This window comes from Pithys albifrons, chromosome 6 (assembly GCF_047495875.1).
Source record: "Pithys albifrons albifrons isolate INPA30051 chromosome 6, PitAlb_v1, whole genome shotgun sequence".
NCBI lineage: Eukaryota > Metazoa > Chordata > Aves > Passeriformes > Thamnophilidae > Pithys > Pithys albifrons.
In genome coordinates, this window is record NC_092463.1 from 57,387,910 (window position 1) to 57,403,221 (window position 15,312).

The following is a 15,312-nucleotide window of genomic DNA, read 5'->3' on the forward strand; positions in this document are numbered from 1 at the left end:
CAAATAAAAGTCAAAGAGCAGAGGAGCATCTGTGCTGTGCATAGGTACTTTCTAGCAAGACCCAAAGAATGGCCCAGAACAGACCCTAGTTGGGCCTGAGCTGTTTCTGATGGGTTGCTAAATCCTAACCCAAAATTTAAGCCTCAGTAAGATGGGTTCTATCCTATTTTCCAAAGTTTTTGGCTTCGCTGTCATTTTTTTTCCATCAAATATGACTTTGGATACAGTTTGAAGAACTCAACACCAACATAAAATGAAAACACATTCCCAGTCTCTCTGCCATAGGCAGAAATACTAAAATTAATTTTTTGGTGGGTAAACTGTTTGTTTATTCCTAATTGCAGTGTGGAAAACAGTAGATGAAGACAAGGATGAAGAATACACTTCAAGTTTACTTACATTCAGATCTCCCATGTTTCTAAGTCTGAAATAGAATATGCTGTTAATATTGTTAATTTTGCACTGTTGTAACAAATGAAGAAATCAAAAGCTAACCAAATACATAATTTGATTCAAAACAGTTAACTTCAAGACTTTTTGACCTGCCATAATAATCAATTAATGATTACTTAGGGTCCATCCACTGCTGAAATACAAGGTTTACCACCTATTCTACCACAGCCACTCACTTTTCAGATCCTGGTGGATCCCTGGGGTAGGGTGCTGTATTCTGCTGCATCTCATCTCAAGGAATCTATTGGTTAAGTTTGCTGGTGACACAGGACCAAGAGCCACTGATTCCTTGCAAAAAGCCAGAGATAAAGACCCACAAATTTCTGGTTTAATAGTGTGTGTTGTGGTGTTTTAGACACTGGTTTACAAAGCATAGAAATGCACCAAGCTGCAGTGAAAATGGACATATTGTGGAAGAGAAATTCACGCCCTCTCTACATATTGTACTCAGTGGAATGAACTTTCTGTATGATTTACAATCCTCTGCAGCCCTTATTGCCTACTAGGTAAATGTGTGTTTTTGAAGATACAAAATTATTTACAGTATGCAATATAGTTTGAAGTTACTCCTTGGGAATGAATCAAGCTTGGAAAATTCATGAAAATTCAGGCACTTCTTAAAACAAGAATTATTTTTGATAAACACAAAAAAAAATCAAATTCCTGAAACACCTCTTCATGAAATTTGTAATTATTTTCAAGACATCTGCTAACATCTGACTACCTGTTTAAAACCCATGTCTCATCTTTCATGAGCTTTGTAAGAACAACTCTGAGATCAAACTCCTCATTACTGCCTCTGGATACCATAAGGAACCTGAAATGCATGGGAACAAAGAGGTGGACAAATAGATAGAACTAGTTTTGAAAAACATTTTTGAACACACCTACAGGTATACACAAGTATGGTACAATACTCGTAAGAATATGGTCTTAAGATGATTTTAAAAGCATGAAATATTATATGATTTAGGGGAATTTCACCTATTTTTAAAATCAGGACCTAAACTACCTTTCTGCCACACTGCTTTGGTGGCTGTAGTTTTTATGTCTTGGTATTAAGGGTAACTCAAAGAGCAAATGTTACATGGGGTAGTCTGTCCATCTCAGAACCCCAGGGAAACCTCTGTGTCATCTCCCATGTCTTGTACAAACCCCAGCAAAGCCTTTCCCGAATAACAGGAATCACCAGATGTGCAGTTTTCTGGTTGCTTTTCACTTGTGGAGCATGGCAAAACAATTTTGAACAAGGATGTGCAATGCAGTTTTTCTCAGTAGAGATTCTGTGGTATTAACCAGCTTTGCCTTTATGACTTGGCCATCTCGACAGTTTCTTTTAAAGAGCAAGTCAGCATGCAATTTATTCACTGACCTATATAAATCTCATTTCCACAAGTTGAGTCTTGCATTATTTATTTACGAGAAAAAGGCAAAAGTTCAAAAAAATTTCTAACAGAATAATCTTATCCTTAAAATGGAAAAAAATAACTTTGAGGTATTTTGATAAGCAAGTCCTGGAGTCATGGCCAAAAAATTAACCCATGAAAAGGAAGTCTAGCACAGAAAGGGCAAGTAACCACATGACGTGGTGATTCCATATAGCTCTTAAAAGTCTGCATACTGTATGACCACATCTTTTTTCCTCCCTCCTCCTCCTAATGATGTAGTAAAATATACATATGATGCCATGCAACTTGGTATTTTATTACAAGAGATTACTTTGAGTAACTGGAAACCTCTTATGTTAATTATGGCACTTTCTCATGTGGAGCTGCGCAGAGAATGCACACAGCTTACACAACAGAGGGGAAGGATGAATTGCTACACTCTCTTGGGTTAGGACTGAGTCTTAATTTATAAATATCAGTCACTGAGGATATGGAATGCACCTTGCTGAGAACAGCTGCCAACCAACCATTTTCTAGTAGGTATGAGCAACACCCAACAGAAGATCCATGGCTCCAGACCCTTAAGGTACTCCTGACCTGGTAATGGCCTTCATGTTATCTCACACTTGTTTCCCTATCCCATCTCAGTCAGTGACTATGGGAAGCCACTGAGCCTTGTTTAGGTAAGAGAAATGCAAGGTGGGGACTGGACAAAGCATTGGGAGCTGCCCAGGATGAAAAGGGGCAACAAAATGAAGTGACTTCTACTAGCTCAGAAAACTTGCTGCTTTCAAGCTCCCTCAGCTTTTAGAAGCTGGCTGTTAGCTCTTATATTGGCAATGCAGGTCTAAAAAGCCCACATTCAAATGTAATTAATTCTTTAACAGTCAGACATCTTGAAATACAATGAAAACTGTGGTCAGTTTTGTACATATCAGCCCTTGAACAAAACAGTTCTGCCACTCAGTCCAATGTTGCTTTTTCTACTTGCTTCTCAGTTTTATCTTACATTTCCTACATCCCACATTTTCACAGTTTGAAAAAGAAATTAGCACTATGTGAGATAATGCCCCCATCTCTATATACAGGATTTACATGCACTTCTATCAAGTTCTACCCATATTATTAGATACAAATATTACTCATTTCTAGACTGAGTGCTAGAGGTTCTCTCAAATCCAGACAACATGGTTTTCTCAAAAAATTACTGTCAATGACTTTCCTCTTATCCTCCTAAACTTCTACTGCTGTTAGTAAATGTCACACATAGTTTACCCATTGAAAGTGGTCAGTACACACATACCAAGAAGTAATTATAGGAGCATTTCATTTGCAGCTGTTTCTACTAATGATTTCCAAATCTGAAGACAATGAGTGGTCAGAACATCAACACTTTTTGTACACAGAAAACAGTATTTTCACCTAATGACATATTTTTAAATAAAATTGGGGCATTAAGTAGAAAAACCTAAATTGCTACGTTTTTCTCGGTAAAAAGGGTATGGATATATTCAAATGAGGTTCTAACTTTAAAGACAAACACTTTGTTCTTTGAAATCAGTACTGAAAAAAATTATATTGTAATTGTAGCCATACAAAATGTTTATTATATTACAAATTTTTTGTACACTGTATTTTCACTTTATCATTGCTTTGTGCTCAGACAGTATAAATATTACAGCATGATTTTTCTTTCCCAGGAATGTCCTCACTGTCTTGATATAATCTTACTCTGTACTTAAAAAAAATACAGAAACATATTACAAACAGGATAAAAAGGCATTATGAATGAAGAAGGTAATATGGTTTTGTGAATAAAGTGCACCACAATGGTTTCAGAGAGATGGTTCAGGAAATATTCAATAGAATGAACATCACTGATAACAATACCAAACAAAATTGATTTTGAAAGTCTAACAGGTCTTCCTTACTAGTATGAAAAGTACTTTGTTTAACTTCACTGAAATGTTTTTTGGGCTTTTTTTCTAGAAGACTATTTAAATGCTTTTGCTTGGAGTTGTTCTGTATTCTGTAGGCACTCAAACCCTGTACATCTCTGTAATAGCCAGAATTTTTAAATTCCAGTATGGCAAGATATATGATTCATCATGTCAGATACATGAGACTGTCCTCCCACATTTTTCACTAGAACTATTAAATTGCTAAAATTTAAGAATGGGAACAGATTTACAAACAGACCTAAGTGTCCCAAAGATGCTGTTTAAAATTGGTATGCCCTGTGACTGTTTGGGGAATACACCGTAACATTCCCCTTCCTAGCTTTATGGCCTCAGCACCTCCATCCATGTGATCTCTGCTGCTTCCAGACTTCCAGCTTTAGGATAAAGCTGCAAAACAGGAGTCTAAGACACAAAAATTTATTTTGCAGCTCATCTCACTCCCACTGCATAGAAGGGCCTATTTACTTGCAAAATTTTGCTGGGCTAAACAGAAGATTAAGAATCATTTAAAAACCGAGATAATAAAGCTGATGGAAAATGTGGCTGATACACTTTAGCACAGATTTTGCTTCCCAAGTCAGGTTAAGCCAGTTATGAACCAACCTAGGCTAAATTAAAGTGAGCAGCTCTTCCATTATGTCTGCACTTATATTACAGTGATCCAAATGACAGAAAAATAAGCAGAATGCTGTTCAAGGAGTTCTAGAGACATTCGTAGATAGAGACGAAGCCTAATGGAGAAACTCAGCCTTGCTCTCAGCCAGTGAAGCTCCCACTGAAGCCAACCCTTTTATGGCACTCTGAGTTTGGCCCAGCATTTCTCAATATTCTAAAGTGTGATGTTCTCAGGCAGCTATTAATTTAACACAATTTGGCCATATTGAATTACACTGATAAGAGCAGTATCATTTAGCTGACAGGTAACTGAGACAGCAGTCATTCTTTACTAGACTTGTATTTATATGAAAGCTCGAGTTTCTTTGGTTGTTTAGTATCCAAGTCACCCAAATGTGTATTTTTGTACTCCAGACATGGCATGTTTATATCGATCATTAAAATTACCAGGATTTTTTTTTTTTTCCCCCACTTGGTCTATGGAAATTTTCTGACTATAGCAGTCTAGTCACTTATATAAATATACAGCACATATATACATAGAAATTACAAAAATACATTTTATTTATATCTGATTTTAAATAATAAAAATGAAATTTCACATTTCTTGAAAGATTAACTAGATTTCCAAAGGCTTCTGCAATATTTAAGGTATTGGAGCAGAAGATATCTGGATATTCTAGGATAATTATGTATCACAGTCTCAGTCAGGGTTTATAATATAATTATTAGGGGAAAAATAGCTCTGCTTTAAAAGTTTGTGCTTCATCAATCTCTGCTTCTATCCCCTATTCTAGTCTTCTCTCTCCTTTCAATTTACTGCTGGCCAAAAAAGCTAAACCAAGTTCCCTTTCTCACATCAGTAAAGACCAAAGAAACTCAGGGAAATGAAGTGATCAGACAAAACAGTAATTGAGGATAACTAAGTAACTTACTGAAATGAAGGACATTACCTTTAATTCCCGCTGACATCAAACACGCCCAACACAACAGAGTTTGCAACAACTTCAGTTCCCAAAGCTAATTGAAAACAATTGTTCATGGTCTCCAAATAGTTTGTACAACTGCAAAATATTAACTACTGTCCCATTTAACCAGTTTGGTTTTCTTTTGGGATTGGATTCATACCACAATGCAGTTTAACAATCAGTGACCTTTATCTTGCACAATATAAAGTCAGCATCATTTCTGGCAATGCTCTCTTTTTCACAGAACATTAGTATTTTTGTTAATCCTGTAACCATTAACTTATTTACATGTTAATATAATAATTAGGTCCTCTACATTCAGAACTTCCTAGGTGTGCATTCACTGTTCCAGTGTCATCAAAATCACCTGCAGCTTCAGGTAGCACTTTCTGGCATCACTTTAGTAGATAGCATTGTTTAAGAAAGAATAAAAAGCACTGTGTTGAACAGAGGGGGTTTTGTCCAAGCAGGTGTATTCGTTTTTCCAGGCTGGAAAAAGCTAAAGGTCTCAGGTTTACCAGCTTCACATGCATTCACAGAGTGAGAAGTCTGATTATAGAGCAAATGGGAATAACCTTTTCTCATTTCTCTTGGAAGCTTTTAGCACCAATATCCTTTGTTGGCCCTTCGTGTGTTGTGTTCTCTCACGTGGAAAAAAGTCTCCTCCATAACTAATCAGTGGCACTGATGGACAAGGTAACCACCAATTATGAAAATATCACTGACCTTCCCCACAGTCCTCCCCTGTTTTACTTCCTTGTACTGTTAATAGGATGAAGAGAATCAGAGCTATTTACAGGACGTTATTTGTATTACCTACTCATCTTGAATTCTTTTGGTTTGAATGCAGTCTCTGCAATGAAAAGGCTGAATGGCTCCAGATTGCTGAATCAGCATCCCTTATACAATGTCCTGCAGCAAACAACTGGCAGGGCCACCACGATGCTGACCAGGGCCTCTAGCCAACCATGTTCTATGGTATTTTCTTCTTTAATCAAGGCTTTGACATGCAGAAGTTGTTTTCAGCAGCTGTACTTTTGGGCCTGCAAATGAAGCGTCGTGTGGCACAGACACGTTCAGCAGCATCTCCAGTGATGATGGGTCACAACACGAGAGCTAAGTGACAAACAATTGCATGTGGTCAATCTTATCCACAGGAAACAGTTTCCCAGCAGCATTTCCTTAGCTGGCAAGCAGGGTTATGTATCTGTAAAGTCCTGCTGCTCTACTTTAAGTCATTTCATGGTGTTGACTTTTCAGACAGATTAAAATGCCATCACTTTGGTACAATGCATGGCAAGTTTGTAATGAAAATCACAGGAGACACTTCCTTGGCTACCCTACATTGCAAGATACAAACACTGTGCACAAAATATATTAGACCTGGAACTCAAACATATCTGTCTGCTTCTTGGCCAGTTTAGCCACTTCTTCCCTTATGGCCTTTACAAGGGCAGCTGTGGAGATGTTGGTGAGAGGCGCATCCGAGGGGTCGTTTTCCGTCAGGCTCTGCTGGGAGGCCGCCGTGGATGGCAGGGGAGCCTGTTCCAGGCTGGGGTGCATGGCCTGCTGGCTGTACTGCCGAGGCAGCCGCGACGGCGAGTTGTGTTGGTACCGCGGCCTCGGGTAAGCCTCGATGTATCCAGGAAGGGGAACCTGGAGAGAATTGGAATTACACATTACAGGGAACAATTGATCCGTGGTGCCACCTGCCAGGTAACACAAACCTCCCCAGGGCAGAGTCGGGTGGAACATACAGGACCATATGAAGAGAATGCAAACCTCATAATCCTAAACTTCTGCTTACAAATACCATTTATGCACATGACAAGGTACCCGCTGCTCAACTTCCAGCTGTGGCAGCAAACCCACCACCAATGCAGGAAAAACACTGCATGTCCTCATTTATCATCACCTCAAGTCAAAGGGAAGAGGTTTTTTCTGAAAGTGTGTTCTCTGCTTCCCATTCCTCCTAAAAATTTCAGTTTTAAAGAGACAGCATAACTGCATTTCAGGACACCAAAAGGCCCAGAACAGAAAAGCAGTGTTTGCTGATTTGCAGCCACCATCTAATCCAAATCAACCAAGTCTCTGGTGTCACTGTTCCTAACAGAAACTCATCAGATCCAGACAACAGGCATAAGCTCAAGCATGCCAACTTGGAAACTCCAGACTAGAAAAGATGTTTGACTTCTCAGAAATATCAGGATTTCCAGCCACATTTAACAGAATTGCATGGGGGATTCATAATTTTACTCTGTTGTAACTTCACTGATTTCAGCCCCATTTATATCCGCTAAAACAAAAATAATAATGTAGGCCCTTTAGTCACTGTGTGAGTTTAAATTTCTTCCAAAAATCCATGAACCACAATACCAGTCTTTATAGTACTCAGAAGATTTCGATGCATTACATAAAAATACTATTTCTGTTTTCCAAAAGTCTATAAAACTGGAATATACAGCCCTTAATTTTGAAGAAAGCTTTATGTTTAAAGCCTTGACCACGAGGAGTTACAGACACAGTGTGCAATCTTGGATATCCATCAAGTGATGAAGAGAATGCCAAACACATTCAGTATGGTATGATGAGACAAACACAGGAAAGAGGCATGGTATTAAAGTGATCATGAGATACAGACACCTCTGTTTACTTTACAACGGATCATCCAAAAGACCATTTCAGTAGTACAACATGTGAGCACACCACTAGAGGCCACCAGGCACTAATTTCTCTAAGCAGCATTCAGCAATCTGGAAAGTAAGTGCTTTGTTGGATACATTTCTCCCACTAAACTCAGTGCTTCAGTACTTATCATCTCACTCAGATAATAATGTATTATAGTAAATCAAGTTTCCTCTGTTCCCTTTTTTACAGTTCAGGCTAGTAGAAATGCATGAAAAGTAAAGAATTTCAATTTTCAGCCTCTGTTCTTACTAATTGTAAGAAAATCTTGGAAGTATGATCAAGATTCAATCTAGAGGCTCAGAAACCAGAACCTCAAACTCTGAGTACCACTGAAAAAAACTGAATATTACTTTTACTTTTAAAGTATTATCTTTGTACTCTTCACCTTTATTCAGGCTTTCTGACCATGTTGTGCTGTTAACAGTATTACTAGTTTCTCTGGTAATTATTTTCAAATAAAGACAATTTCTTGACAGATTTGCATTCACTGGGAGATGCAAATTCATTGTAGAAACTGCAGTGGTTTGGGTTTACATTTTTACCTCTTCTGCAATGCCACTGGAGGGCTGAAAATCTGAGCAAGAAGTTGTTAAAGCTCTGCAATGAGTAAGTGAAGTTAAAAGGGACATTTGTTTCCTTTGAATTCTGTATTGCCACAGTTTTTTGTCAGACAGATTCTTGCATCCCTCTCCATTCCCCAGTGTATGGTCCACTGGCACTAACTGCTCTTCCACCTCTTTCCCTGGAGCCAAGGAAACCCACAACAGGGTTACACTCTTCTCCCTCCAGAGGAAGGAACTGGGGACTGGAGACCTGACAAGCGGTATCTGACTCTTTTTTTCATGGGACTGCAGCCAGGAGTAAGGAAGGAAAAAAGAAGGGGAGACATGTAAAATACTTTTCCCAATCTGTTTTGCAGCTTCTTTTCTTCTGGAAGAAAAAGCTTAAAATAAGATACAGACCTCCTGGATTTAAAATATCAGTATGGTTAAAAACACACACATACACAAAAAAAAAGTTAACCAACAAAAACAACCACCAAAACAACAAAAAAAGGAAAATAATGCTTTGCAAGCTTTAAAAGGCAGCTGTGAGAAGGAAATCTTTACAACAGCATCACAAGTCTCCAGGTGTCAGGGGCACTTCAGCAGGTGTGCTCAGCTTACAGAGGAACATTTTTTTTTTCTTGACAGTTCAGCCTACAAATTCAGACTTGCATCTCAAAGTCATACCAAATTCTTTTCCTCATAGGCATCAGGAGCAGTAATAAAGATGTGACAACAAATAGGAATGTTTATAGGGCTGTGTGGTCTCTTGCTTAGCTGCTCAAAGCCAACTTAGACTTCAGTTGCAATCCATTAAAATATTCTGTTGATGATTTGCCCAAAGAAATAGGATCTATCTCCCAGGTTTTTTAGCTGCAGTGGTTCTGTATAAATACCAGATGTGAGCTCAAGCAGCGGAATGTGATCTTTTTTTTCCTAGTGGAGAAAAAGCTCTACATTTGAGAAATTGTTTCAAGTATGATAAACTACTGCAATTCATTTTAGGATGTTTCAACTTCAATTCTTTCAAATGTAGGTTTACTTTGGGCTAAAAATTACATCTGTTCCAGTCTAAGATCGTGCAATTAATTATTTAATTTATGATCTGTCACTCCAGCCTGCTGGAGGACTTGAAACACTGCACAGCAGGGCTGCAGCAGTGTAGAGCCAGGATTCCAGAGCCAGGCTGTCTCAAGAGAAGCCCCCAGAAGGGAAAGACACTCCCAAGCTTTCAAAGAGCACAAGGCCACCTTGAGAGGCAGCACCATCTTCTCCTGCCATGTGTCTATCCTAATACTTAATCCCTGTCTTGGGAAAGAAAAATGTTGTCTAACCCACCAACTTTAAACAGATGCCTGACCCCAACCTAGTGAACCATTTCACTCTCTGAAGACCTTGCTTACTGTCATGTGATGGACAGCTGAAGTATCTACACCTTCTCTTAGGGCTTTTCACTACTAGAGATTATTCCCATTCAAGGAAAAATTATCCTTACCAGATTCTTTGCTGATCACTTAAGACACCTTAAAACACCTCCTGTGCAAATCACAGCAAAGCAGTTAGAAAAGCAGGATGCTTACTGAGTCTGCCCACTGCCCTGGCAGTTCATTCTCTCCAGCATAGGGCACCCAGGCTTGGTTCCTGTAGGCGGTGGGTGGTGTTGGGATAAAATAGCCCGTGAAGCCAGGTCGGTTTGCTGCTGGTATGGCAAACACTGCTGGTACTGTATTTCCTGTTAAAGAAGAGCAGACATAATTAATAACTGAGATTTTGGGGTATAAATGAAAATACTATAAAACAACTGGGCTCAACAGTAGTTTGTTGGTTTTGGAGGGGGTTTTTGTGAGAATGTGATCACCACTGGTTGTCTGAAAGGCTCCCACCATCTGACTACAGCATCTCCATGATGCTGGGAAATACTGGGAAAGGCAAGATTTGCAGTTGTCCTCATAAACATGTACAGCCTTCAGGTACACAGGAGGACTTTCCTTAGGACTTGATCCTTCTAACAACTGATATTCACCAAAACTTTGAATCATTAGAGAAAAGGCTTTTTTCCCCCTTACGTTTGGTTCCTTTATTCAGTTTTTAGCTGTTTTCACCATGGTTTTAAGTATAATGCACCTTTCTTTTCACAGTTTATGCAGTCTTTCTTAACATCCCTAGGCACAAAACCTACAAAAATGAGGGACTGATACGTTTAGCAGGCTGTACCCTCAACAACTCCATCATAAAACTTCACTGCTTCTCTAAATATACGAAGGTTCTGCCTGCTCAATTCCTCTCCCAGGAACAGTCTATGACTGCAATAAACTACACAGCTACATCTTCAATAAATATTTCCAAGGGAATTTGTTGACACCAAATCTAGTTTATCATGTCATGATCAAGATGCAAGCACAGGGATGTCCAGGAACCTGCCCACTAAAATTCACACTCCAATATGAGTAGAAGAAACCAGCCACCCTAGCATAAATTTCAGCCAAGTCTCTGGATATGGTTACATCTGCTTTCAGGTAGGGCTTATTCCTGTGGCTCACTGAGATGCAGAGAACAATGTGGTTCTTGTTGCAATTACAGAGATGATCCACAGGCCATAACTAGGCTGTCTGGAAGACCAGCCACGTGATCCCACTATTTCCCTTGAGATTTGCTGTCATACCCAATTTATTTGGCAAGTTTAGAATAGAATATAAACAACTTGCTTGTCCAGTAACTCTTCCTTCCTCCAGTGTCTATTTACATGCAAAGACAGACTCCAGTATTGTACCACTACTACACTGAAGTCATAAAATCCTCACCCCTAAATCCTGGATGGGAAAGCTGTATATCATCTTTATCCATTAGTAAACAAATCACATGTACAGTATGATTTGAGTATTAAGTTATAATACATGGACATGTATTTTACTTTGCAGATTCACATAATATAGCAAAAATAGCACCATTTATGTGAAAGCAGAAGAGGCAGTAACCCCATAAGAACACAAAAAAGTACAACTCAAGCATTTTCACTGCAGAATAAAAGCACAGTCAAGTTATATATGTGGGCAGATTCTCTCTACTGGAATCAGTGCAGAGAAAACACAATTTCTCTCCCTTCAAACTGCACATCATTTGCATATTGCTGCTAATTGCTCTCCGAAGATATGATACCACTCTGTGGAAAACATTGCAAGACATTCTCCTGAAATTCATACAGAGTATAATTAAATTAGCATCGATTACTGGCTGCTTCAAATATCTGTCCCCCAGAATGTCATTTACAGCCCTGGCACATTTTGGCTCCTGAACAATCTATGAGAGGATTATGCTGTTCTGCTCTGACAGATGCTGCAGACACTTTGCACAGGCACAGAGACACAAAGGCCCAACCAGTGACATCCATCCCCAAAGCAGTGTCCACAAACGCAGAGATTTATAGTTTTGCAGTGACCTCCCATGCAGAGCCTGGCCAGAAGTGCTCTGGATGCAATCAGGGTATGCAAAGAGGAGAAAAATGTATTTTGCAGCACATTTGTTTTCAGAGCAGAAATATCTGATCTGTTTTCTACTGTTAGGGACTAAGCTTTCCTTTTGACTTTGGGGTGTAGTGTCTTTCATCTGTGTCAGGATGCTGGAGTGAGCCCTGAGAGAAGCAGTCACCATTGAATTACTGTGAACCAGTGGGATCTACACTGTGTGTGTCTGCACTGCAGTAGCCACTGGACCTCTATCCCAATTCCTCTGTCCCCTTGGTTTGGAAGGAGGTGGGCTAAGAGAAGAGGTGTGGGCCACCCTGGTTCTTTCCAGGTCATAAACAGCACAAGGGTTGCTATTTTAAATGAGTTAGCAAGGCTGGAAAGAAGTATTCTTCAGACATGTACAGAGAAGAAAGTGGTGCTCCTGTACAAACACATGGCTTCTATATCAAAACACTCCTGTAATTTAACCACAGCAAAATGAGCTACTATTCCAAATGAACAGCCCATTAGCTGATGTAATACCTTATCCTAAATTATTATTATAACATCGTTATTGTAGAGCTGATGTTGGGCTGCATGAGAGTAACATTAGGCCATTCCATTCCAGATCAGCATCTGCAGCAATGTTTCTTCACGTATTGGGAACATAAAACCTTCTTTTCATATCAGAACATTAGAAACCCTGTATTACAGTTGCATGTTTCTCAGAACTCCCCTTGTCTTTCCCTGCCTGTATTACAGCCTTTTGCAGCACCTGTCATATATGACAGTTTCCTCCAGCTCCTCCCAGAATTATTCTGGCAAACTCCATGATATACACAGAGGTCACTTTGTCTCTTCTGAAATACAGCCCCTCTTGAGCAGTAGCACAACACACCTGATTTTAACATACATCAATAAAATCTCCCCATCACTGGAACACCCAGAAAAGCATATCCCACACATCACATTACTGCACACATAAAGAAAGAGCTCTTGGTAGTGTGGCATATTTTATAGCTTGAAATGATTTAAAATGAAAGGGTGAGCATCTGCTCTTTTCAGATTCACATGCACCATTTCCAGAAGGTACGACAATAAGTGAGAGTAGAATGGATCCTTCAAACCCACTGTATTTAATTAATTGACAACACATTTGCATATCCACATTATTATTCCCAGTAGATGATGTTGAAGACAATGCAGGTAACTATTACTTCTGAGGAAACCAAGAAAGAAATTTTTCTGACAGATTAACAGAGCAATGTCTAATAAACCTTCTAATTTCACAACTTTGAAGCGACAATGCAAAATTCTTTTGAATTTTGTAAGCTCTTTTCTATAGATCTTCAAGAATAAGCTACTTCAAGTATTTTTCCAGTTGTTATCCAGATACCATCAAAACAGTGTATCATCTTCATCTCCTGACTAAATCAATTAACAAACAAAATTAGTATCAATAGGACCAGGAACTGATTAGGCCTTTAAAACTGGAACTATTAGACCCAAAACAAGTTTTTCACTTGGGCAGGAACTATATTCTCCAAAACAGGAGGTGTGATGAGTGAACAGACTACCTTTGACTATGCCAAAGCAGCCTGCCTTGTGTTCTGAAGGGAAGGGACACATACCTGCAACTTACCCCCCTCAGTAGTCCACTCTTGATAAGAGTAGGGGTTAAGTTTCTCCAGAGGAAATAGGGAGTCATAAAACATCCCACAGAGAGGCTGGAAAATCTCAGTCTCTCAAAAGTTATTCTTTATGTCCACTTGTTTTCCTCCCCTTTCCTGACACACCGAGCAGAGCTGAGTGCCACTCAGCCTCCTTGGCAGAACAACTTACAGCTCTCCTGTTTTCAAACACTTGGATTGATATTCTTGACTAATAAAATAATGGAAGGATCCAACTCATTTCTCTCCCACTTTGCTTGGTTTGTACATTCTGCAAAGTTCACACAGAAGTCCCGGTATTGCGACTTCTGCTTTTGTCACCAACACCCTCTGTACCAGTCCTCAAAATGCAACTGGATTTTGTGGTGCAGATGAACAGTTTTACTGAGCTTTAATAATTCAGAGTTCTGACTAGTGAGCCAGCAGAATGCCAAAGAACATGTGGGACATTACTGCTGGATCTCACCTTCAGTAAAGACCATTTCCTGGTGCTTCTGAGGGATGAGTATTTTACAAAGAGCCAGGCAATCCTTTGTAGGTCTCCTTCAGCTGCACCAGGAAAAACCCCACCTAATACAGTCTTTCTCCAAATAATCACCCATATTTGCTATACCCCATATATTCACTTGTATCCAAAATAATATATAAGGCTCTCAAAGCTGCAAGTTGGGTCTGCATTATTTTTTCACCTGAGTGAAAAGCTGATTGATCAAGTGGACCAACAGACATTGGAGCTCTCGAACCAGGTGCAAAAGGTGTCTGATCATGATGCTGGGCCTGATCTACTCCACTGGACTCAGGTATTCTCACTTTGCTGCCAATATCTGATGTAGACCTGTGCATTAAGAAAGAAAAAAACAGAGACTTTTGTCATTCTGATCTACAGATGAGATTTATACCCACATATATGCCTATCAGGTAGAGTAGGACAAGCCAGGTAGGAATGAGCTATCCAATTTTGCACTGACACAACAGAAGTCTGGAGAAAAACTGGAAAACAGTATGTCTGGAGAAATTTGAAAACAGCTTCTCTAGCCTGGTCATTATTTTGCCAGAGCATGTTATTACATTGCATAGAGCCTTTATTTGCTCCTTCAAACAAACACCTGTGAAACAAAAGACAAAAATGGAGCTTTACCATAATTTACCAACTCAAGACTGTAGACAGCACCATGTCCCTACAGTATATATGACATTGTATAAAATATTAGGAATCTACTGTGGTAAATAACATTAACTGCTCTTGGGAAATATTAACATATTCAGAAATGGTGTGTCCCACTTGCTTCAGAGTTCAAGTGTAATGGGTGAACAAGAATATGCCAACATTCAATATGCCATATGCTGAATATTTTGATGCAGTTAACAGTATCATAAGCAGCCACTCAGAAATGTCTCCTTTGGCCTCCCCAGCTCTCCACAGGCCTGTGGTGCCTCAGACTGGCACCAGGCAGGACCCACCAACACAGCACTGAGGGCTACAGGAACTCCTCTAACACGGAAGGGCAAAGATTCCTTGAAATGCATTTTATTGAGTGCCTTACTGCGAGGAAGAGCCAAAAGGCACACACTGAGCTGAGG

At 39.4% G+C, this 15,312-nt stretch overlaps 1 protein-coding gene across 5 annotated transcripts in view; it reads right to left on the bottom strand.

Moving 5' to 3' along the window:
• Positions 1-3,425: 3,425 nt before the first annotated feature.
• KIAA1549L (KIAA1549 like) overlaps positions 3,426-15,312 on the bottom strand; it is a 130,500-nt gene continuing 118,613 nt past the window's right edge. For all 5 annotated transcript variants that reach the window (XM_071559038.1, XM_071559035.1, XM_071559037.1 and 2 more), the window contains 3 exons: positions 14,421-14,566; positions 10,199-10,350; positions 3,426-7,041 (listed from right to left, as the gene is read on the bottom strand). In XM_071559038.1, the coding sequence (XP_071415139.1) occupies positions 6,763-7,041; positions 10,199-10,350; positions 14,421-14,566 (577 nt within the window). In that variant the 3' untranslated portion in view covers positions 3,426-6,762. The remainder of the gene's footprint in view (positions 7,042-10,198; positions 10,351-14,420; positions 14,567-15,312) is intronic.